A 25,937-nucleotide genomic window follows, 5' to 3' on the forward strand; every position below is an offset into this window, starting at 1 on the left:
TTATGGGTGGTGTAAAAATAATTTTACAAAATACCTACTTTTGAAGTTCCTTAAAGGGACAGTGTGGATTATTTGACCGTGAGATGCCACAATATTGTGTAGTGCAACCAAAAAGGAGTTATACAAAGCATAAAAGAAGAAGACAAACTACGGAGACTTAAGGTGACCAAACAATACATTTTTTCTTCTCATTTCTTTGCACAGCCTTTCACCTACAGTAGTGTTTTGTTTTAGGGCACCCCATAGCAGCAAAACGGCAAGTTGTCAGCTCCCTAAAGGTCAGGGTTCAAATTATGTAAAATAAATTCAAATTTCTTGACCCAGGAGTATTTAAAAAATGCACATGTAGAGCCCATTTCGGTTTCTTTTTGACCTTATTTTCAGAGTGCACGTAACCAAATTGATGACCTGCCCTTCGCCAAAACTAGACCCAATGGGACGTCTTTCGATTCTTCCGCTGCCAAGTTGCTGTGTGACATCTCCAGGTGGGAGCGACAGCAGGGCACAGACCTCAGAGTGACAAATGCTCACTAATCAATAATTGAAACGAGTCAATATAAGGGATAAGCAAGCCACCACAAGGCGGATATGAATCATTAAGGTTGCATTTTGCGCAAACACGTCTCAGCTGAGAGGAAAATGCTTACCAGGCTTTAATGTTTACTTGATGCATGCATTAATGATCAATGCGATTGGAATATGCACCAACGTTAAATTATGCATAAACATTTTCTAAACTTTTTTTATTCCTCAAAGCATCGCAAACGGATCTTGAATATTAAACGTGGGTAAAGTCATGAAATATTGACAAACATGAGTCAATATTTTTGTATAACAAAATGAATGGCAAAAATAAACATTCAGAAATTCTATATGGTTGACTTGACTACAACTCAGCTTGACTCACATATAAAGCACATTGCCGGCAGATCAAATCAAAACTTTTCAAGAGACCATAGTACGAAAAAAACCCCAAACAAAAACCTTTCTGCCCTTCTGCACCAAAACACATCCGGCCTGACCAATATTTCCTATGAAAAGAAATACTTCAGTTGACAAAATCTTGCACAGCTTCCATGCTGCAAATAGAGGTGATGTTTGACACTTTAGTTTTGATCACATTTCAAAGTTTTTTTAAGATCTAGGAATTGGCAACAATTTGCAAAAATCTGAGTAATTTAACAACTTAAACATTGATACTGCATTAATGCTCTCTGTCCCTATTCAAACCCACTCATATCTGTCCCCTGTTGTCAGTCTGTCTGCGAACCTCAGTTTACACTGGGCAAGCCTTTTTTTTGACCCTGACTCCAACCTGTTTTTTGCTCCTGTCCGTCACCCGGCTTTGACCGTTTTTTTTGTCCTCGACCGCGTCTACTCTCCTTTCCTTGCTTACGACCCGCTTACGACCCCGACCACACGGAAGTCCCACTTCTACGTTTAGAGCGACCTGCTTCCCGCACCCAGCGATCACCGGATCGTGGGGGCAACCCTTTCCTGTCTTCCAATAAAACTAAAGAGAAACGTAATGCAAGTGGGTCCTGTCTCCGTTCTGGTCCTGACAATGTGGTGTATATATATATATATATATATATATATATATATATATATATATATATGTGTATATGTGTGTGTGTGTGTGTATATATCCATCCATCCATTATCTGCACCGCTTATCCTCAGTAGGGTCGCGGGGATGTATATAAATACGTTAAAAAAAAAATATATGTATATATATATATATATATATATATATATATATATATATATATATGTATACACACCGTATTTTCAAGACTATAAGGCGCACCGGGTTATAGGGCGCACCCCCCAAAAGTAGTTTTTGGTCCTATATTTTCCATACATAAGGCGCACCAGATTATAAGGCGCCACAATGGGAACGTCAACAAAACAGTCAGATAGTTCAGTCAAACTTATTACCCCCTTAATATTCCAAAAGCTTGCAAAGAAGCAAATATGTGTCTCACACATGTACGGACACAGTATGCATCGTTCCACATATCATTCGGAAGGTTAAAGTCTTGGGATTTGAGAAATTCCAACCATTTCTTAGTTTCTATTTTATTTTTTGCTGGTAACTGTGTGGACAGCAAAGTAAGAATGTTATTGTGCAGGGAAACGTGGTTCTTTAATGTGCATATGACAATAAACACTTTGAATTGAATTTAGTTTAAAAATAGACTCATCACAGAAACATTCTAAAACAAGATACCGGAAAAATATAAAGATGCATAGCTCACCTAAGTTCTCTTGCAGCCATCACGTTCAATAATGATACGCAACCATGGTCTTCTTACAACCGTGAGTGTAGTAAATCCAACCGTGTAAAATATTTACAAATACAGACTAGTAAAAAATGTTTTCTCTATGCTGTAGTGCAACCTAAAGTGTGATTCACATTCATCTTTTTCGGCCAATTGCAGGCTTTTTTTTGCCCCGCTTTAGCCTATGCAAGCCTGTAAATGATGAAAAGGATCAGCCTCCTTTACCCCCGAATAACTTTAGCCAATAGTGACAGATTCAAATGATGATTGACACATTGGTTAGGAAATGAAACGCTGGTGTATATATATCCCAACATACACCGCGGACTACTTCGCCTTCGGGGGAAAATCTAGTCGGCGGCTGCTTGCCTTAGTTGCAAGACTTTGCGACTTAATATTGATCCACATATAAGGCGCAGTGTATTATAAGGCGCATGGTCAGCTTTTGAAAAAAATAAAGGCTTTTAGTTGCGCCTTATAGTTGTGAAAATACGGTATATATATATATATATATATATATATATATATATATATATATATATATATATATATATATATATACATATATACATACGTACATACATACATACACGTTTTTTTTCTACCACTAGGAGGCACTAAATAACACCCTGTGTCCCTTTAAGAAACCATCGATATTCCGGCCTATCACTTGGATAATGACTTCCTTTTTTTTCCCGCCGTGGTGACTTTTTTCCAGTTGTGGTAAGATGTATCAGGCCTAGCTTAATGAGATGGAGAGTCTACAAAGGACATTTCCTCCGAGACGTTCACACTAGCAGGGCGTTAGTTAGTCAGGCTGCTAAGAAACAGCAGCTCAGACGTTCCCCTGAAACAAGCACCGAGCTCCACTTTTAATTATACACTTGATAATGAGGGGAGGAGGTCAGCGCGAAGTCACCCACCTACTCATTGCAACATGATCACTTCAAGAAATCTCTGGCCCTCCCTTTAATTACACATAAATGCACATACCTCACTCAGAATTCGAATGTCGTATTCTTTCAAACCTCCTTACATTTTTTTACGTCCAGTGTTGGGACTAACGCCTTACAGAGCAATGTTTTCCTGGAACGCAATTACTTTACTCTGTAACAAGTACTGTAATGCTTTACTTATAAAATGTAACTGTCTCTATATGGTGTGTTACTAGCCTCTGTATTAAAAACAAATCACGAAATACAATGTCATCTGACTATAGAAAACTCTGCTTCCTTCATTATGTCACAAACAATTATCAAACCGCCAAGAAAGAAATGTATTATTAAATGTGGAGCCAGTGATCGAACAAGCATAGCCGAAACAATACTGATGCACAAAGAGTTTGATCCAGTATAAATATAGGACACAATTTTAACTGCAGTTTGCAGTCAAGGTGTCACACCAACAGACCCGGTTGTAGCTGTAAATCTCTAAATAATCCTTTGTATAGAAGGTTAATAAACAATTTATGTAAATTGTTCAGTCACTTCATAATGAAAAGCCACAAAACAAACTTTTTACCCAAAAGCTCAAGCAAAGCATCTAGTGTAGCCATATACAAAGTGTCATGACCAGAACAGAAGTAGGACCCAGATGCATAACGTTACTCACAAGTTTATTAAAATATAGAGGAAAGGCAGCGCCAGCGATCCAGTGCTCACTGGACGCGGGAAGAGAGACGCTAAAGGAATCGGAGTGTGTTCCGAATTGGGAAGTGGATCTTCTGGTGCGGGAGATCGTAGCGTAAATAGACAGAAAAACAGAACGTGGTCGGGGTCAAAAAACAGGTCGTAGTAGGAGACAAACCGGGAAATCAGGAACGGACGAGTGGAAAGCGAGTGACAAAACGGGACCAACGGGAGTCAGAGTCAAAAATGCTTGCCTTGTGAAAACAGAGGTTCGCTGACGGACTGACCACAGGCGAGTGAAAGGACTGAGCTTAAGTAGGACGGGGAACCAATCAGGTAGCCAGCAGCAGCTGGCGCCAAACAAGCGGGCACGGGTAAATGTTATGATTCATCACGACACAAAGTCTAGCCCAGGGGCCATTTGCAGCCTGTGATCACATTTTTACTGGCCCGCGGCCTCTGTAATACAATTAAAGATATGTGGCTCGCCGGTAATGTTCAACGCAGTATAGAACAAATTTGTACCCCAAAAAATATAAAAAATAAAAATCACCATTTTACCAGATGATAGCAATCGCCCTTTGGCCACCTTACCCTTAGCTTTCCGTAAGAATTTTAGCCCACCCCATTTCCGACATGGCGAGGAAAGTTGATTTTGAGGTTCGCCACTTCCAGTGGAAATTAAACTATTTGTTTCACCGAAATCCAAAATTCCAATTCAATCCAAAATAAAAAATTTACAATATTTCGTCTGTCTAATTTGCCAAGAGATTGTGGCTTTTCTTAAAGGGTACAATATCAAGAGGCAAAGCCAGACGAAACATGCTGTCTACCAAAAGCTACCAACAGGAAGCTGTTTTAGCGACCCTGCGAGTCTAATGAAAATGCTACAACGGCAAGCGACGAAGTTGCGACGCTGATGGCACTACAAACCTTTAACAGAGGGTCAAAAATTATTAAAGACCGATCAAAGAATGCCAGGTTGACAAGTCGGCCCTCACACATTTTCAGCTTACCAAATCCGGGCTGCTTTCTGAAAAGTTTAGACACCCCTGACCTAGAGCAATTTGATTGGGTGAGCGGTCGGATGGGTGGAGCTATACACAGAGGGCAGGGACCTCCTCCTCGCCCAGTGCCGTCTGCACTGAAGGTAAATACGTCGGTATACTCGTTTGCTGTATGTTGTGACATTTTTACAAAAAGAAACCATTATTTAGGATGCAAACGGGCTTCAATACTCTTAAGTAACTGCAAAAGAAAGACAAATTGTACGTGTTTATATTGATGATAAGGGCTCTGTCATTAATATTACTTCATAGATTTAATCAGACATCACACAGTGAACTAAATCGTGCTAAAGAATTAGCTTTTGTCTGGAAAGCGGGTTTACAGTTTTGTTTAGTTTTGTCTTAAAATATATGGTGCGTCTCTCTCTCTCTCTCTCTCTCTCTCAAAAAAGAAATATACAGTGGAACCTCGGTTCTCGACCATAATCCGTTCCAGAACCCTGTTCGAAAACCGATTTGGTCGATCACCGAAAATCGTTTTTCCCATTAAAAGTAATGTAAAATCGTTTTAATCCGTTCCAACACCCTGAATGTTTACCACGAATGTAAACATGAAGCTCAGCCAGGCTAATCAAACGTTCGCGTTAGCGTAATCTTCCGTACGAATGATTACGCTAACATGAATGTGTAAAAATAAAAAAAGGATTATGAATAGGGTTTCTTACCTTTGTGGTGGACGGTGGGGAGAGAAAAATCATCAAAAGTTTTTCAACCTCTTCCAAAACTTGCGGCAGTTGCTTGCTTATAGCGCTAACTTCCTTAGCCGCATCACTCGAGTTCACAGCCTCCTTATTCTTTACTATCGTACTGATAGTAGATTTAGCCATGCTGTATTCACTAGCAAGATCGGAAATTTGTACACCTCTTTCATATTTAGCTATTATGTCTTTCTTAAAGGCAATAGTTGGGCGAACAACTTTTTTTTTTTTTTTCACCTGTCCTGCTTGCACCGACCTTCTTCGGAGGCATAATTAGGGGCTAAAACACCCGTACGCTGCTCAGCATCGCTCCCTAGCGTACGAACTCCGATTTTTTAACCGAACAGCGAAGCAAGAATTTCTCGAAATTTTTGGTCGAACACCGATTTGTCCGAACTGAGAGGCGTTGGAAAACCGAGGTTCTACTGTATGTATTTTTTTGCTTTAATAGCTCTTTGGGTCACAAAGGTGCCCGACCCCTGCTCTTCTACTTCTTTTATTACAGGGTTATGTTAAAGCAGATTTGGGAAATCGGATTCTATCCGCGTAAACTTGGTAATTGGTGACTAGATGGTTACTTTTAGAGTAACGTGCTACTTTTAGGTGTCAGTAATCAGGGGGATAACGAAATGAAGTAACTAGTAACTGTAACTGTTTTTCAGTAACACATCAAACACTGCTCGTCTTTACATTAGTTATGTCTACTTGTGTTTTCTCGGCCTTACATTAAAGTCGCTGTTATTATTTGGCAGCAGTGTGATTTGCTTTAGAAAAGATGATTTTTTTTTTCCAAGCACATTCAAATGCCGTAGATGGATTTTGGATGAACGATAGCAGCATGACAAACGCAAGCGGGGTGCCAGCACGCTGCGAAGAAAGTGGGGGTGTTCTTCACGATTCCACACGCTCTCCTTAGCTCACTCACTCGCGCCATTGCCATTCCAGCTAGGAGCAATGTTTTCACCAGTGACTAGAATCTCTTCTGCGAGCATTTGAAGGTTGTAATCCCTCGTTCACAGTATATAATTTTTAATTACTTGATGAGTAAATCATTTATTTTTTTCTTCAGATTTGTTTTGATCCTGCATGCTTACTATAACTTTTCACTATTATTGTAAAATTAATTGCACCTCCTCGGAAATATTTTTGCCTTTTAACCTTGAAATTCTTTCATCTCATTTTTTTAATATTCAGTCTTGTTACAGGTTTATCTTGTTTACCCTGGGGTGCCATGTCTAATCTCTGCCAATAATACTCACTACGTTGTTACCAATGACAATAAAGATTATTGTATTCTATTATATGTAAAGAGCATAGTTGTGTTTTTACTATTGAACACCTGCAAATGTGATTGCTTAGAAATTTCAAAATTTCTGTTACTTTTACTATAATTACACGTTACTTTGGTTCACTGTTGTTTGTTAATTTAATATGCATCGTTTACATGATCGTTACTATTGACCAATCATGTTGCTGTTCTTTGATTTCCTTAACCCTTAGGGCTGATCGACTTTTTGCAACTTTAAATTTAAAAAAGGGCTCAGAGGAGGACGCTTAGTTTGGAATTTTTTGTATTTCTTACAGTCTTCTCCTGTTCTTCTTCCAAGCTCAAGATTCATTGATGACTTCTTTTCTTATTTGGAGTTTATCCTTAACTATCAACTCATTACTTTTTAATGTATTAGCCACATACAACCAAATTTTTAAATCGTTTTTCTTCTTAATGCCAATTAAGCCCTTTTTTATTAGAATAATGAATTCAATGCCTTTTAAGACTTTTCAAGAATCTAGGGGATATCTGGTTTGTGGGACAATACTGATACTAAACATTAAATCACTGAGGAAGATCTATTTTTTCTTCTGAAATATACAATACACATGTCGGTTTCAGATCAGGGCCACCCCCTGTAATTGTAAACCTGTGCAATCCTTTGAGACATTTTGTGATTAAGGGTGTCACAAATAAATGTGACTTGACATGAATCATCCAAGGCAATAAAAAGATAGATAGATCAAATATACTTCAATTATTTCCTTTTTATAATTCAATATAAATTACTCACAATTAATCTTGAACACCAGTCACAGTATAAGTAATACTGACATAAAAAAAACATTGATTAGGTATCAAGATCCCCGCAAAAATTGTGAGTTTATGATACACACAATGATATTAGCTACCCTATTGTGGTCTTTTGGCAATCAGGAACTAAAAGTAAAAAATAGAGAAATAATAAATTACCAATCATTTGATGCATTTTTAAGGAAAAATAAGGAGTTCATTGAAAAGGAGTTTTGGGGGCTTTGTACAAGTTGATATCTGGTATCGGAATTAATTAGTAGCTCAGGAGGTAGAGTGCTTGTCTTGGGATCAAGAGATCACAGTTCGAATCCCGGCTCCTCCGTGTTACATGTCAAAGTGTCCTTGGGTAAGACACTGAACCCCTAATACCCCAATAAGCAGGTTAGCGCCTTACATGGCTCCACGACCGCTATTGGGAAATGTGAAGCACACTGTAAAGCTCTTTGGGAAGTCTTGACTTGAAAAGCGCTATATAAATGCAGATCATTTCATTTCATTAGTTGATTGTCATTAATTTCATGCAGTTTTAGGTAAAAATGTGGGTTTCCTGTCTGCTTGAACCAGCTAGGAGTCAAAGATGCGAGTGAATGGCCAGAGTATTATGAAGAGATATACTGAAAAGCACATATACATGCACCAGTGCACATAAAAAAGGAGCAATGATGCTATTATGTATGATCTCAGATCAGATACACTGAGTTTCAAAGAAAAAAAGGGAAAAAAAAAGAAAAACGAGAAATGATATTGAACATCACTACTGTCAATATTAAAACTATCTTTAAGTTGAAAGTGATTCATAGATTTTAATTGCAAGTGTCAAGCCGACACTGATGCACCAATACAATAAATGGATTGCTTGATCTTTTGGGGGGTTGATTTTCATCGTTTTTATAGAAAATATGTATGTTCTAACTGGTGTTGCAAACTGCGGAAAATTAATTGTATTTGATAGCACTGAAATCCGTCTTTATGATATTAAGACGTGGGCAAACGAAAACAAATGAATGATTAATTGTTATTTTTCCAGCTCCGAGACAATTATCTACATCTTTGCCAACTAAAAAACAACACAGACAATAAAACCTTTCATTCGACCCCTCAGAAGAGTGTCAAAAATAATAGCTTCAATTTTTCCTCGTTTTTTTTTTTTTATCCCCTCATCGATACCATCTGGCAAACGCCTACGGTCCAACCACACACGTTCACTTCTCCGTGCACCATGCATGAACGCTAAACCATTCCTCAGATTGTTCATTCAGCTAAACGCAGCACTTAGTGACGCGAACCGCACAAAGGAGAGGTCTTTGATCGACACAACGTTGTGGAAAAAAACAACACTCTATAAAAATCTGCATGCATAACTGGGGCAGGATGACAGCTTCTAAAGACCCGCTTTCCACGGCCTCCACACCTGCCCCCCACTGACTATAGCCAAGTCTGCTTTTTGGAGGGGAAACGAGTGAAAAATCCACTCACTTCCACCCACTCATATGACAACTCCCATTAAAAGCGCCTCGACACTCACAGCCGTGGACGAGAAGATGTAAGTGCCACTCAGCATGCCCATGAGGCCCACACGTTCATTCGGACGCTATTTCAGGTACCGTCGGTAAAAGAAAAACATTGGAATGTTGGATTTAGAATAATGGAACAGCTTGTTGTTGCAAGGGGGAAATCGTGTCGGCAGGAAACATGTTTACAACAGAAGTCAGCTGTGAGAATTTTTTGACATATTTCTGTATGTTCTTCTGTTTTAGTTAGCAAACGAAATGTCTCTCTTTAGACTTTTAAAACAAAAATATTTTTTTAAATTCTCAGTGACTAAACAAAAATTAAATATTTCGGCAATACAGTATATTTGTATAAAATTAGATACAACTTTTTGTCAATACTGATAGTGATACTCAACTTAAAAGGATAATGTGTATTATTTAGCGCCGCCTAGTAGTAACAATAACTTAATTTGTAAAAAACAACAATATTGATTTGAATAGTAAGCAAAAACATGTGAACTATCATATAAACATGCATTTTTTTCAAATACCCTAAATTCCGGACTATAGAGCGCACCTGATTATAAGCCGCACCCACCACATTTTAAGAGGAAAACCGATTTTGTACATACACAAGCCGCACCTGTATATAAGCCGCATGCGCCCACATTTAAACATGTAACACAAACACAAAATTAACCCAAACCCGACTCCAAGTCCCGCGATTGCCCTGTCACCAATTTAAATATCTTGGAGCTTTCATATCAAAAGAGGGGTCAGAACCAGAAATCAGGGCCATGATAGCTCAAACCACAGCCGTGCTGTCCAGACTCAAACCCATCTAGAGGGACAAGAATATGGCAGTGAAATTATAGACTCATGCAAGCGCTAGTTACTTCAATCATCCTCTACGATTGCGAGACATGTACTGTCACAGAAAAACTGGAAAAGAAAATCCTGGCCATGGAAATGTGATGCTACAGGAAACGTCTAGGTATCAAATACTTAGCCTATGTGACAAACAAAACAGTGCGCTACACCATCAGAGGACCTTACAATCTTGTCAATTCTTTGGTATGGTCCAGTCACAAGATCGAGACTGAACAAGATCATTTTCCAGCACACAGTTTGAGGGGACAGGAGGAGAATATATATATACCGGAGCCATATCCCCCTAGTGGGAGGTGGCAAGAGCACATTCATATTTCTGACTCTTCCTGGGAGGTTGATACAGAGGAGGGGATTCCAACCCAACTGATGTGTTGGGAGTCATTAGGTGACCAAATCCCTCAATTCCAACCCCTAATGCCGAGTGCCAAGCAGGGAGGCAATGAGTACCAATGTCGTAAGTCTTAGGTAAGACTCGGTCGAGGCTTGAACCAGCAACCTCCCAGTCTCGGGGCGGGCACCCTACCCCCGAAGCCACCGAGCTGGTTTTAAATGACAGGAGGAGAAGAAGACCAAAAAAGAACAGGGCCGACAACATTAGCGATTGGACTGCTGCCAACTTTGCCACGACTCAAGAAAATGCCAGGGACCATCAACACTGGAGAAGGCTGTCCAGAGTTGCATCCTCATTGGTGTACCGACGACCCATGTGATTTAGGGATCCGTAAACGGTGAGATACTTAAATAAGGAGAGAATATACTAAAGGATTTTCAGCTCACAAGAACAGTAGAGGACTATACTAAAATTGTCAAGATACAAAAATTCCAACCAGATCCAAGGATTTGCCCCCGAGCCCTTTTCTTTTTTCAAATCTTCTCAGTAACAAAAAGTGGATCAGACCTAAAGCATGTGGAAATCATTGGCCAATAGTGACAATGATGTAAACAGTGCATTATCGTGAAAACAATGAACTGAGCTTTTTATGACTTGTTTTCAGTTGCACTACACAATACAGCGACATTTAATCACGTAGAATAATAGACATTGTCCTTTTACGACTGCATGGAATACATAAAAAAACAGTAATATTACTTTTATTTTGTCATTTCTCAATCCTGATATCAAAATGGCTACTAGAGTGTAGACAAAACTGGTATCGATCACTGTCAAAAAAAACAACCTAGAAAATGAGGCTGGTATAAGGACTGACACTGATGCTTGAGCTTCAGTACTTGCCAATCCCTGGATAAAATTATTAGAAACAAATGTAAAATTCCACTTCAACGATAGTCAAACTGATCCAAGCATTGACTCAGTCAATTTTTTACCTGAATTGGGCTGTTTTTAGAAATATTTTTAAAGGGACACTGGGTATTTGACCACTAGATGTCACTGCATTGTGAAATGCAAAGAAAAAACCAAACCCCAATATTTTTCTCTAGAAGACGCTAAGTAAAACATACTGTCCCTTTAAAGCGTTCTGGCTCAAATATTGTTCCAAATTAAAAAAAACATGTATTTAAAATTTTCCATAAAATTTACAATTGTCTCGTTCACCCTTGTTTAACTTTTTATTTGGAATGCTAAATGGCCTCATTTTTTTCTCCTTGCCTCTTTTTGATGTGGATCATTTTTGTTTTTATATATTAATAGTTTATCCAGTCGTGGCGGATGATTTATTGACAATAAAGTGATTAAAATCCCAAATGACAAACAAAGAGCGATCATATTTTCAGAGCAATCAAAGTCTTTTGACCTTAAATAATCAGTTACCAGCCCATTTGGCCTTCCCAACATATGCATTCTATATAGAATATTATATTTTGATTTGTCCTTCTCTATTTTTGAGAATGGGACTGCTTTGGACTGAAAAAGCCTGCAACTGTGCGGCAATTCTGCTGCCAACAGTCATGCTCTGTCATTATCATTGAAAGCGGAAGCTTCTGTCTCAACATACTGCGTGTCCCAATTAATATATTTATATATTGTGTCAAAACAATGCAATGGGAAGCCAGGATGAATCTTTTTGAAAGCTCCATAAATGGGCTGCAACCAGGGGTGGGTAGAGTAGCCAAAAATGTTACTCAAGTAAAAGTACTGTTACTTCAGAAGTAAAAGTAAAAACAAGCAATCAGATCATCAAAGTCCATCCAATCAACAAACAATTACATTTAACTTTAAAGTATATTAAAATAACCAACATAAATTCAAGTGCTTTAATAAACAATGAAATAAGAATAGTATCAATCAAATAAATAAACTAAGCACATGTAGCACCAAGTAGCACATTTAAAGCCCCAATACTTATCTTAACAGGCACTGCAAGCGGAACAAGCTAGCCAATGAACTCATTGCATATTGTAGCTGGTGTTTGGCACCCTTCTTAAGGGGAAAATGCTTTTTATGTAAGGGCAATGAGTAATCCCCCTCTTCTGTGTTTTCATAGTCGGTATTGCTAAGTGACATTTTCGATCTGTTTCATCCTAAAACAATTTATCCCCGCTGAAGTTAAATATGGTCACGTGATTAGGCTGCTACGTTTGATTCGCTAAACATGGTAGAGCCTGCCAGAGGTCTCCGTCATAATAAATGCGCTTTAACGGAGACAGACAGACACTTATGTGGAGGCGATTTATTAAGTAAGTAAGTAACGACTTCAATGTTGCCTAATGTGGCGGAGTAAAAGTACCGTTTTTTTTCACAAATTTAATCAAGTAAAAGTGTAGGGATTTAAAAATACTCCTAGAAGTACAAAAATTACCAAAACGTACTCAAGAAATCTAGCTTAGTAAATGTACTCCATTCCTATCCACCTCTGGCTGTAACTTACAATTATTTTCATTTCATTTCATTTCATTTTGATAATTAATTAATCTGACGATAGTTTTTTTCGATTAATCGATGAACCGGATGCAAAAAATGCACATTCATTTCCTCTTCTTTATTTAAATATTGAAATTTTGTGGACAAATAAGAAAATAATGCTCAAAAGAGACTATTCTACGATACTAAGCAAAATAAAATCAGTGTTTGTCAAATAACAAACAAAATACATACAAATGTATGCTTTACACCTGCAAATTAATTTTTTTATAAAGCGCAAAAAAAGGCTTCTCTGTTTTTTAAGAGACATATGCTTTTGGAACAAGAAATAAATGCAAATCTGAAAACCCAGTAGCATGATTCTCAACATTAACAAGCAAAAAGTAACGACTAGCTCCCTTGCTCTCTAATCACTTACTCTTCCGTCTTTGAGAACTTTGCATAGCAATGCAAAAATGTGAGCATGTCAATGGGGATCATGTTGAGGATGCTCACAGTGATGACAGCTGCTTGCTGTGCTGTGCATAATGCATCTTTCTTAGCATAAAGCTTGACATTGTTTAATTTTTTTCTAATGAGCTTAGAAAGTATAGTATTATGGCACAATTTACAAGGACACAATAATCACTCAGACTTTGTCAGAAAAGTAAAAGTCATTTCAAGTCAAGTCATGTTTATTTGTATAGCCCTTAATCACAAAGAGTCTCAAATGGCTGCACAGACCTTGGATTATTGCAAACCACAGACTAATATTACACCATCCCCTGATCTAAAACCTACATGAGGGCAAGGAAAAACTCAAAAACCTCAAACTTGATGCTTAATCTTAAACTTATTAACACCATTGTGTGCAAGTTTAGTTTTTTAAAAGGCACAATCAAACACTGCTTAAGATTATAAATGTCATAAGAGTTGTCACTCAAAAGCCTCGGCTTCAGCCTAATCCCTTTGGGCACATGTTTATGTTAATTTTGTATTGTTCAGCTTATTTTTTGTGTGTGTGTTTGGTGCAAATAATTGCTATTTCCCTTTAGTTCATACTGTTTATGCTGTTCCCAAATAAACTTCATACATTCATTTAAATAAAATAAATATTATCTCGCTCACATACACTCAGTCACTGTTAAGCTATCAAGCAAACGCTAGCATTAAGCTTACTTAACACTCAGACTTTGCCATAAAATTAAAACTTGATGCTTAATTTTACCACCGTTGTGTGAAAGTGGAGTTTTTATTTCAATGAAGCACTATTAAACACTGCTTAAGATGATTTTACTGAAATAAAACGTCTCTCTCTCTCTCACACACACACACACACACACACACACACACACACACACACACACACACACACACACACACACACACATACACACACACACACACACACACACACACACACGCAGTAAAGCTAACAAGCAAACACTAACATGAGCAAGCTACCAGAGACGAATGTTACGTTTCCACACTTAAAAACGCTAATAACAAACGAATAACAACAAATAATATAGGGGCTTAGCCTGCCTTCATCATCGTCGGTGACTCCATGTTTTAGTTTTGATTGCTGTCTCAGCATTGTGGTGCTCCCGTGCCATATCTCTTTTCAAAGTTTGCAAGTGACGTGCTTTTTTGTTTGGTGACGTGATGAGTGCTGCCATATTTTTGAGGACTAAGGTCAATTGTTTTCTCCGTGTCTGTCATGTTTTACTAGTCGAATTTCAGATATCCTTTGAAAATATCGCTTTAGTTCGCAGTCCAGTTCCCTATGGTTTGCTCGCCGACTCGCACTGACTCCGCAACATAAGTGACGCGCGACACAACATCGATTAAGATATTTGTTGCAGACGCTTTTAATCATCGATTTTAAACGATTTTTTTTTTTATCTTTGTTGGAGCTCTGTACATAATGTTCCTGCCACAAAAACATTCAAATGGTGGAGTGAATACCTTTGCAAGTAAAACTACTGCTTATTTTTTCATAGACTAGCTGAGGCATAAGTGGACATGAAGCCCAAGGAAAAAAGAACAGTTGTGAGCAAACAAAGCTCTTAGTGAAAGTCAGTTTTGAATCAAATCAATGCAATAGTTTATATAATGTAAGGAGGCAGCACGGCGGCGCAGTGGTTGGCGCGTGTGCGGTACAGTTCCGAGGTCATGAGATCGAACCCCCTGTGTGGAGTTTGCGTGTTCTCCCCGGGCACTCCGGTTTCCTCCTACATTCCCAAAATACGCATGTTAGGTTAATTGGCCAGTCAGAATTGTCCCTAGGTGTGAATGGGCTAGCGAATTGTCTGTCTCTGTGTGCCCTGCGACTGGCTGGCAACCAGTTCAAGTTGTCCCCTGCCCACTGCCCGAAGATAGCTGGGATGGGCTCCAACACCCTTGCGACCCTACTGAGGATAAGCGGTGCAGAAAATGGATGGATGGATGGATTTATGTAAGGGTTCAGGTACCTTTTGGACTCAAAGAGCCGTGTAAGCAAAATATTTGGATTGTTTTTTTCAGTGAGAGCAACAACATATCCTTTTTACAAATGTAACAAAACGGCCAAATCTGCTCCCCAGACAAAAAAAGACTGTCCTTTTTTTTTTCTCGTGAAAATGTTTTCAAACTGTGGTCTGTGCAGCCATTTGAGACTCCTTGTGATTAAGGGCTTTACAAATAAATATGACTTGACTTTAGTAAAAATGTCCCAAAATACTGTAAATAAGAAGCATAATGGTGTATTTACCTTCAGTTATTTGATGTGGTCGCAGTTTTAACCTTGGGAAACAAGTAATCATTTATCGTCCTCCCTTCGTTTTTATAGATGCGAATCTTCAACATCTTTGAAATCTACAAACATCCTCAAGTGCGTCGCTTATCATTCATCCTTTTTTCATAAGTTGCGCAAACTACACTTGAAAAAATATCCAGGATATGTGTATTTTGGTGAATCTCATTGACTGAGAGACCGGGACAACATAATAATGACATTTCTACTTACCAACCTTAGAGGAACAGCTACAGAGCTTCCGCCGCTAGTGGTAGAAACACGGTATTGCTCTCTCGAGCTAAATTAAGTGATTTTTTTCTCCCGACTAGATGTTCTCATGACCCCGTTTACTTTACACATTTTACAGATAGTCTCACCTGATTCGACTTTCTTAATAAAAGTGTTTTCGCGAGAAAAGCCTCTTACCTGTATAGTCGTCCATGCACTCACATGTGAAGCCTCCCTCTCTGCTGCGACAAACACCGTGAACGCCGCAGGGTTTGGAGTAGCACAGGTCGATCTCAGTCTCGCAGTAATCCCCAGTGAAGCCGGTAGGACAGCGGCAGCGCAAGCCAGCGATGGGATGGATGGGCCTGAACAGGATCGTGTCGGAGGCCACAAACGGTGCCAGGCTGTCAAACTTGAGGACCGACACACACTTCATGTAGTTCTCGCAGGGCTCGCGCAGGCAGATGTTGTCGTCGAAGGGCAGAACTTCCTGCGAGGAGATCTTGGCCAGAAGACTACGGTTCAGGTACAGCCTTTCCTGCAGCTCCTCCGAGCCGAAAAACTCGGCCCCGCCTTCTTCCGTCTTGCTTTTCTCACCCTCCCCTAGGGCCAGGGGACGCTGGTGGCTGTCGCCCGGCACAGCTACAGACAGGCTAACGTTCAAGATGCGGGCACTGACGTCCGTGTCGTCCTGGATGTTAAAGATGACCACATCTTCACGGGCTGCGGAGAGCACGCGAGCTACACCGTCTAGGAACTGAGCGAGAAGCAGGGACAGGAAGTGTTCCTGAGAGGTGTTGGCGAGCCGCAGTGTGATACTGTTGGATAACATCTCATCTGTGATGATGGTGACCTGGAGGAGGCACTGGGCCGACACGGAGTGGACGCCATCTACAAGCACACAAAAGAACATGATGTGTTCACAATTGTGCTAACAACAATAGTATAATTTAATCACACAACATTAGGGCCGATCTGATTTTTGAAACCTAGGAAATCTAAAAAAAACAAAAAGGCTCATGGAAGGACCTTGAAAACAAGTTTGAATTTTGCATCTTGAGGATTTTTGACACTCCTCTCCTGATCTCATTGAAAGTTAAGAATTCATCCTTATTTTGAGTGTCTCCTAACCTATAAACGTTTCAGAAACCAAACCACAGTTCACAACCAAGACCACCTCTTGAAGTGTAAATTTCAAGTGCTACATTGTTCCAACTTGACCGAATGAACCGCACAGTTGAAGCTGTCGCACAAAACTTTCAAGCAGACCTGCCAAGTGTGAACACAACCTACAATGGAAGGACGCTTACATCAAACACTTGGATCAAACTGTAGCCTCAAAAGGAGAATGTATCTCCTGCTATGCGTTCCTCAAATTATATTAGACATACACCAACACAAAAAGAGGACAAGCTTATTTTTCCTTAGAATGCATCCCAACTCTTAATTGGGCATTTTACGCTTTTGAAAACGCTTCTTTTGTTTGTCGGAAAGAAGAAATGTTTCTTCGTTTTTACATGCCAAGTCTCTAATTCAACAATTGAAGTGTTTCTCGAATCAGGAAATCGCTTGTCAGCGATTCCCATGTTCCCAAATTGGGCAAACTTTCAATAAACTGCATAGTTCCCCAAAGCCCCAGAAAATACTAAACTTAGAAACTGACAACATCCCTTTCCCTTTTTCTTTAATATATCTTTAGCCAGTTTTGCCAATAAAAAGAGAAACTATCATTACAACGGGCAAAAGTTTTTGATATTGCAGATGAAGGGTTAACTTGCTTATTTTATACATTACTTACACATTCCTTATTAAAATAAAACAATTTTCAGAAATATAAAAATAAAATAAAAAACAGATAATAAAAATGATATAAAGTGTGCAGAATTATCAAGCAGTAGAACAAGTAAGTGTAGAAGTAGTAATAATAACTCTTTGTGATTAAGGGCTATACAAAAAAAATGACTTGACTTGACTAGTAACAATAATATTAATAATAATAATAATAATAATAATAAAGGGACAGTGTATATTTTTAGCGCCCCAGAAAACATATTTATTAAAAATAAAACAACACAGACTACACGATCTATCATATAAACATGAGTTTTATAAAATACTTGTAGATCGAGAAATTAGCATTTCTTTTACATAACATGAGTCTCACCGAAAGGGGACTGACATAATTGTCCGCTTTCTTGCTGCTACGAGTACTCAAAAACCTCAAAAAGCCTGAGAAGAGAAGACAATGTGACATAAATGGAGAGTTATGGTCACTTTGAGTCTCTGTAGTTGGTATTCTTCCTTGTGCGTTTCGCACTCGTTTTTGGGTGCACTACACAACACAGTGACATCTAATGGTCAAATATTATTCATCGTTCCGTTTAGTCTTGATGTTTAACGAGTGCTAACAGTCAGTTTTGATGCATTTGAAGAACCCTTTTTTGGTTGGAAATTGGTAGGGGAAGCTTTACTCTTCCAGGGTGATTCTGGTCATAAAATAATAGTTTTCCTAATGGTGTGAAAACAGTATATAACAGCAACTCTATTTGAACAGCTCGGTGTTTGCTAACTCAAGCTTTCTCAAGATGCCTCTTACATTGCCTAACGAAAAGTTAGTTAATGTTGATGATACAATATTTGATGTGGGCTCAGTCCCTGTGTCACTGGATTGGGAGCGGCTGGTGGTCCCTATGGCGTTGTTCCGGGCCCTAGGGCAGGTTCTCTGGTGGAAAGTGCAGCCTAGGGTGGGAATGGCCCGCCTGGGTGCTACCAGGGCTTTGGGGAGTTGTCTGGTTTTGGGAAAGGGAGGGGTTGTCGCCTCGTCCGGCTCTACACCCATTTAATATGGGTTTCTTGCACACAAGCGTTTACCATAGTTTGGGAGAATATTCACCCCAGGATTATTTACATGATAGATACTGGTGTTCGTGGTTAAGACTCTGCTAGTCTCATTTTCATGTATTTTTAGTTTCTGAAGATAGGTGAAAAGAAAAATGATCTCGCAAACCAGGGGAAGACCACATGGTTGCCTGAACCACAAACGCAACCATCCCACACAAAAAAAAATCCCGTTTTTGTTGCTAGAATCCTGAATTTAGGAGTACTGAATTCGGTATGGGCAGCACAGTGGCGCAGTGGTTAGAGCGTGTGCGGCACAGTTCTGAGGTCATGAGATCGAACCTCCTGTGTGGAGTTTGCATGTTCTCCACCTGCTTGCGTGGGTTTCCTCCAGGCACTCCGGTTTCCGCCAACATTTCAAAAACATGCATGTCAGGTTAATTGGCTGGTTCAAATTGTCCCTAGGTGTGAGTGAGCATATGAGTGGTTATATGTCCCTGTGTGCCCTGCGACTGGCTGGCAACCAGTCCGGGGTGTCCCCTGCCCATACACGAGAATTGCTGGGATGGGCTCCTGCAACCCCGCGACCATACTAAGGATAAGCGGCGCAGATAATGGATGGATGGATGAATTCAGTATTACACATTTACTTTACTTTTCACCTCTGTTGGTTTCCTGACTACTTGAGTCAGCTAGGAGTCGAAAATACAGGGAAATGGCCAAATGTCTTGTGAAGATTTATACTAAAGAGCACAAATACACACATGAACATGCACATGTCCACATGCACAAAGCAAAAGGAGCAATGATGTTATCATGTACATTAAATATTTCCTAATAGACTGTGCTACCGGTTTGCAGGTAAAAAAAAACACCATAAGAGCTCTATCGATCCACAAGTGTGATAAAAAAACAGGCCTGCCGCCTTCCCTCCCTACAATCAATGGGCCGCTTTGTTTGCGGAGCCTGGACGCCGGCCAGAGGGCAGAACCTGTGTGCGCAACGTGCGCAAACAAACAGATATTTCCCTGTTCCCCGTTCCCCAAACAGAGATTTCCCAAAGTTGCCGGATGGCTGTTTGGCATCAGGCGAGTTTCAAAGCGGGCTGACAGCTGAAAAGAGGGAGTGTCGAGAAATACCAAGAAGGGCGCGAGAGGGCCTCGCAATGGCATGGAGGAAGCGAACACACAATCATGTTGGACATGGTTCTAATCCCTCTGTTTTCGGTCAAGAGCCTCCGACACAGTAATAATACTCGACCCAAGCGGAGGAAGTGCAAATACAAGCGCGACAAATTGGCACTGTACCGTCAAAATACATGCAAACAAACACACAACCACACACACACACACCTGTGTACACACAACAAACTTGCATGTAAAGTATCATCATCCTTTTCAAAGTCTATAGCGCAGAGTTTGAAGTGAGAAGACTCCGGTGTAGGCAGCAGGACTTTCAGCTCCTCTAGCCTAGAGTCATCAACTGAAGAGTTACTATTCTGTAGCTCTTGATCAGAGACATGAATCTTCACCCCTGACCGTGGCGTGAAAGTAGGCACCTTGACATCTTGTAAGAGTTTGACAACAGTTGCACGGTCACGGCAACTCTCAATGCCGTACGTCTGAGCATACAAGTTAGCTGCGGCCATAACGTAGTCTATATGCAGATCATTGCTCGTGCTGAATTCGAGGGGGTGAGGACACCTCTTTGGGCCAGACCAAAAGGGGGCCCCAGAGCTGGTTAGCTGATCTGGGGGGAAGAATTGATGTCGGTGTTTCCCCACCTTTTCAAGCTACGGCATCCTTTTTTTTCATTAAATAAAAACTCTAGACACGCTGTCAGTCCAAAATGTTTGAAAAATAATTCTAGGAACAACTTTCATTTATTTATTTTTTCAAGCTCAAATTTTTGTGTTTTTTTACATTTGCAGTATAAAGTTTTTTTTATCATTTGTGTTGACTGTGACTCAGTAAGTAATACAGGCAGGGTTGGGTAGGGTTACTTTAACTGGATTACTTTCAATTACTTTCAATGAACAAAATTACTAAATTTTGTGCATGCTTGGGGAGTAACGGAATACATGGAACGGCAAAAATGATGTTGGCAAGCTGTTTGGATTTATTTTCTTTTTTTTCTGTCCCATTTTATGTTAGTTTTGCCGGAGATCAAAGAGATCAAAGCCAGGAGAGAAATTTACCACGTGTTGTGAGTCATAATTTTATTCATATTTAGTTTCTTTTGTCTTGTATTAGCATATTTGGTATTGGAGTAATCCAAAAGTAATTGAAAGTAATCCAGTTAAAGTAACCCTACCCAACTCTGGCAGGTTAGTCATTCTGGGTACTAATTTAGCTTTCATTTTTTATTTTACTATACATTCACTCCCCTACTTACGAACATTCAAGTTACGAACAAGAGGACATACGATCATTTTTTTTCGGGATGGCGAAAAATATCCGGACATTGCTGTAAGTTTGATTTTGTATTGTACACCTTTTTCCGAGTACAGGACTGTACTGTAATGCTTCTTTCCGCCGCTACAGCATGTGGCGCTGTGAGAGAAAATAACAGTAGACTTAGCTAAATGTTTAGATAGATAGATAGATAGATAGATAGATAGATAGATACTTTATTCATCCCCTAAGGGAAATTCACCTACTTTTCAGGTTTTACTATTATTTGATATTGTTTTTGTGATTAGCAAAACTGGCTAAAATATGGGTCCTTTCCCTTCTTACTTCTACCTTCCACAATATGAAACTGTAAACAAATATTTGAAAAAATATCCGCCAAAGAATCCTTCAAAATTCCTGTTTAAAGAATGAAAAAAGACCTTTCTGACTTATGGGGACTTAATTAGGGATGAGCTTTAAGGTTGTAGCTATTCAGCAATAGCGTACAAACTACCTAATGCTGTACTGATCACAGGTTTAGGGTCTTACAACACATATCACTCGTAACTGAAGACACTGAGCAATGCCACAAAGGTCCCCCTGCTTCCACTTGTCCAACTGTTTTTATTCATTTATCCAGATTAAAGACACGTTTTTTGCAGTGACAGTAGCCGGATAAACGGCCCCCAGTTAAGAGGCGCATATAAAGAGTCCACCGAATACGAGGACAGACTTGGCCCTAATAATGTCCTCTGCCAACTCGAATTCTTGGACGGGAGCATGGGCGCAACTCCAGGCGTGGATGCGACGCTGGGAAAGTGAGTACGAGGAGAATCTCCTCTGAAAGGGAGTAGACAATCCTTCAAACGGCTCATTCTCCATGGAAGGATTCTCTGCGCAGGAGGAGGGTAGGGGACCAGAGCCTTTTTGGGCCAAACGAGGGACATTTAGGTCCCAGACCTGGAGTGTGATGCTGCTTTCATTTGGGACCCTTGTGGGCCTCTGGGAGCCTCTTGGTGAGGAAGCGGCGCCAGGGAAAAGATTAAACACACACTGTGGTTATGGGTCGAACTGTGGCAGTACAAAGAAGTGAGTTTGTGCATGGGAGGTTATTTGGCATGTATGTAAAGCCCAAGAAATTCATTGTTTCTGTTATGAATTGTAAATCTACTCACTTTGCAGAACAGTATTTAGTTCTAGTAGTAGTTCTAGTAGTTCTAATAGTACATTGTTTCTACTAATTGAGTTAGAAGGCTAATGATTTCAAAAACCCTTGTGCAATCATGTAAGCACAGCTGAAAACAGTTTAGTTTTGAGCAAGTCCAGTATCGGGAGCGTCACATTTTTAGGATTGAAAAACTGTTCAGAATAGCCAAAAAAAAGAGAACTTTTCTCATGAAACTCAACAGCCTATTTTTGTCCTACGAAATCAAGGCTATTCCTTACGAGAATTGCCAAGAAACTGAACATCTCCTACAGCGGTGTATAGTACTCTCTTCAGAGTCCCTGGTTTGAGAAATAGATGCCTTACTCCTCAACTAGCAACTCTGTTAAATAGTACCCACAAAATACATGATTCAAGATTTTCAGTGAAGAAGCAACAATCAGTTGCTGACTTTTATGGCAGAGTGGCAAAGAAAAAGCCATATCTGAGACTGGCCAACAAAAGGAAGAGATTCATATGGACATTAGAATAGTTATTTGACAATCCCTTTAATAAATAAAAGTGTGACTATTCATGGAAAACAACATTTTCTGAGTGAACCCAAACCTTCGAACGAAACTATGCATCCGAGAGAATAATTCTGCAATTAGTAGTCTTCAGGAGTCACTAATGATGGTAATAATTCCCCGTCAAGGGACACACTGAAAGGGTAAAAAAAACAAAAAAAACAGGGAGACCAGCCTAATTAGACTGCAAAGTTACCGTCCAATCTCCAGAGGATTCCCAGAAAATGTCAACAAAGTCATGGTGGATAGAGCAAAAAGGCACTGTGACTAAATGGCGAAGGAGAGAGACATCAACAGGCATTGTGCACTACAGTACCTCACAGCCCCTCCCCCATCTTTCCTAAAATCATGGCGCTATTGAAAGCTTGGCTCTGAAAAATGTATTGGGGCATGGAAATTAAAGATATTCATTTGTCTTTTTTTTGTAAAGAAGACAGTCATTGAGTTGAGTAAAAAAAATCAAATCATCAATGCCCTCATTCAGAGAAGTAAATCAAAAGAAAACGGGATTAAATAAATAAATGTCGTTTAATCCAAAAAAGCAAACAATACAAACCACCAGAATAATGTCATGCCTCACGATGACAGCTGAGCACTGATAAAAGATTACACTCTAACTCACGGGTGTCAAAGTCAAATGTCCAAATTAATCTGTGATTATGGTCTGTGCAGCACTTTGAGAGTTTTTATGATTAAGCATTATACAGACGCTGCCCTACTTACGAAAGAGATAGTTTATGGACGATCGTTCGTAAGTTGAATTTGTTCGTAAGTTGCTTCAGTGCTATAATTTGTATAGAATGCATGTTTTGGGTTTATATAAGCATGTTTAAAGGCTTGTATAAGTAACCTGTATTGTTTTGTACTGAAAAAAAAATGTTTAATAAAATAAAATACTCTATAAAGATAAATAAAGTTAAGTTTAACTTACTTTGGGAAGATGAGCTTCAAAAGTTAGGCGACTTTCTCCTACAGTAGAAAGTGGCTGAAAAAAAGCAATCCAACCATTTTCTCAACCAAATCAAGCTTTTTTATTCCACTTTAATTTTTAAAGAAACAGCTCACCTCTTCTTTACACTTTACACCAACCATATTGAATGGATGCACAAGACATTAAACAATAAAAACGTCAAAGTTCTTAGCACGCTGGAGATAGTGTATACCAGTGATTTTCAACCACTGTATTGATTGTCAGGTGTGCCGTGAGAAATTATCCAATGTCAGTTTTTAAAATTTTATAAAACATTTATGAATCATTTTCTGCAAATATTATGTCATTGTCAAGTGTCTGTGCTGTAAAAACTGGGGGTATTATAAATTATATTGTAATTAAACATACCGTTCAGTGTCATTTTATAACATTTTTGGTAAGTGGTGTGCCGCAAAATTTTTCTAATGTAAAAAGCGTGCCCAGGCTCAAAAAAGGTTGAAAAACACTAATATATACAGTATAGAATGTTTACACATGAACCAGGAAGAGGAAGCGGATTTCTTCGGGGTGGATGCTGGCTGAGCTCTCACAGTGCCACACACCGGTAGAAGCAGAAAAAAGCACTACAGTACTGTCCTCTACTCGGAAAGAGTGCACACAATACGAAATCTAACCAACTGCAATGTCGGCTATTTTTCGACATCCCGAAATTTTTTTTGTATCTACTGTTTTTCGTTACATGAATGTTTGTAAGTAGGGGAGCGTCTGTACAAATGAACTTGACTTGACTCGTTTTCATAAAATAAAATAAAAAATTGCGTCATGCCAAAGGTCAGACAAATCGTATGTTGACAATTTCTCCAATGCCACATATAGTCTAGTGAAGCTAATTGAACTTACTGAAAAAATCAAGTAATATATTACAATACGATAAGACAAAAAAGGCAATATTTTTTTATGGCTCTGACAGTAATCTTAAATTTTCAGCAGGCAAAAAAAGACAATTTCTTTGATTTGAGAATCCCCACTGCATGAACATTAAATTAAAGAAGCTGGTAATGCTAGTCGCTAATGTTCTGCTGGTCACAGCTAACAACCCCCAAATCTGGAAATAGTGTCTGAGATGTTAGGTGCAAACGAAACGCTAGTTGCTAATGTTGCGCTAGTCGAGCAATGCGATACAAACGATACAAATACTAAAACTAACAGCTAAACGCCAAGCTAAATATGAGACCACTACTTAAAATAAGATTATTTTCGCAGCGTAGTATATGTATTCCTATTAAATCTGGGATGGGCTCCAACACCCCCGCGACCCTACTGAGGATAAAGGGTGCAGATAATGGATGGATGGATGAATGGTGCAGTAAAAAAAAAAAACACAATAATCTAATAAGATCATCTCTGGGGCCTTAGAAAACCTTCTTATTGACCGGATGTGGACTTAGACACAGGTACTCAAACAGCTCCTGGGAGCCTCTTGCAAGCATAAGGCTGATGCTAAAGATGTCACATTTAACAATAATCCTGCTTTCCTTGGACCCCTGCTGCACAGGAAGGTCATGCTGGGAGAACCTCCAGGTAATAAGGTAATCAGGCTCCAGTGGCATGCACAGAAAATATTCACTATATCAAAAGCAAGTCACTCATGCAAGATGAGCCTGAGACTTTTTGACTGCCAAAATTTTCAAAAATTGTGCAGCTTAATCCGTCAATGGCACGGCTAAAGCGCTCGTCTTGAAATCAAGAGGTCACAGGTTCGATTTCCCGCTCCTCCGATTAGCAGGCACGGCTGACACTGCTATTGGTGTGTGAGTGTGCGTGAATGGGTAGGTGTGAAGCACATTGTAAAGCGCTTTGGGGGGTCTTCATTGACTTCAAAAGCGCTATAGAAATGCAGACCATTTACATTTACTGATCCCAAAAGAAAATGTTTTATAAATCATACAATATCCTTAGGGCAGCACGGCGGCGCAGTGGTTAGCACGTGTGCGGCACAGTTCTGAGGTCATGAGATCGAACCCCCTGTGTGGAGTTTGCATGTTCTCCCCGTGCTTGAGTGGGTTTCCCCCGGGCACTCCGGTTTTCTCCCACA

The 25,937-nt window shown here is 39.5% G+C and overlaps 1 protein-coding gene and 1 long non-coding RNA gene across 2 annotated transcripts in view; both read right to left on the reverse strand.

The window, feature by feature from the left end:
- The window catches only part of LOC148364187 (uncharacterized), a 308,472-nt gene that overhangs the window by 100,036 nt on the left and 182,499 nt on the right, over positions 1–25,937 (reverse strand). The window lies entirely within an intron of this gene.
- celsr2 (cadherin, EGF LAG seven-pass G-type receptor 2) overlaps positions 1–25,937 on the reverse strand; it is a 126,971-nt gene that overhangs the window by 68,955 nt on the left and 32,079 nt on the right. Inside the window, exon 2 of the mRNA XM_088338310.1 lies at positions 16,148–16,840. Coding sequence (XP_088194436.1) covers positions 16,148–16,840 — 693 coding nt within the window. The remainder of the gene's footprint in view (positions 1–16,147; positions 16,841–25,937) is intronic.

This window comes from Urocampus carinirostris, chromosome 6, assembly GCF_059441175.1.
Source record: "Urocampus carinirostris isolate Australia breed hairy pipefish chromosome 6, RoL_Ucar_1.0, whole genome shotgun sequence".
NCBI classification, from domain to species: Eukaryota; Metazoa; Chordata; class Actinopteri; order Syngnathiformes; family Syngnathidae; genus Urocampus; species Urocampus carinirostris.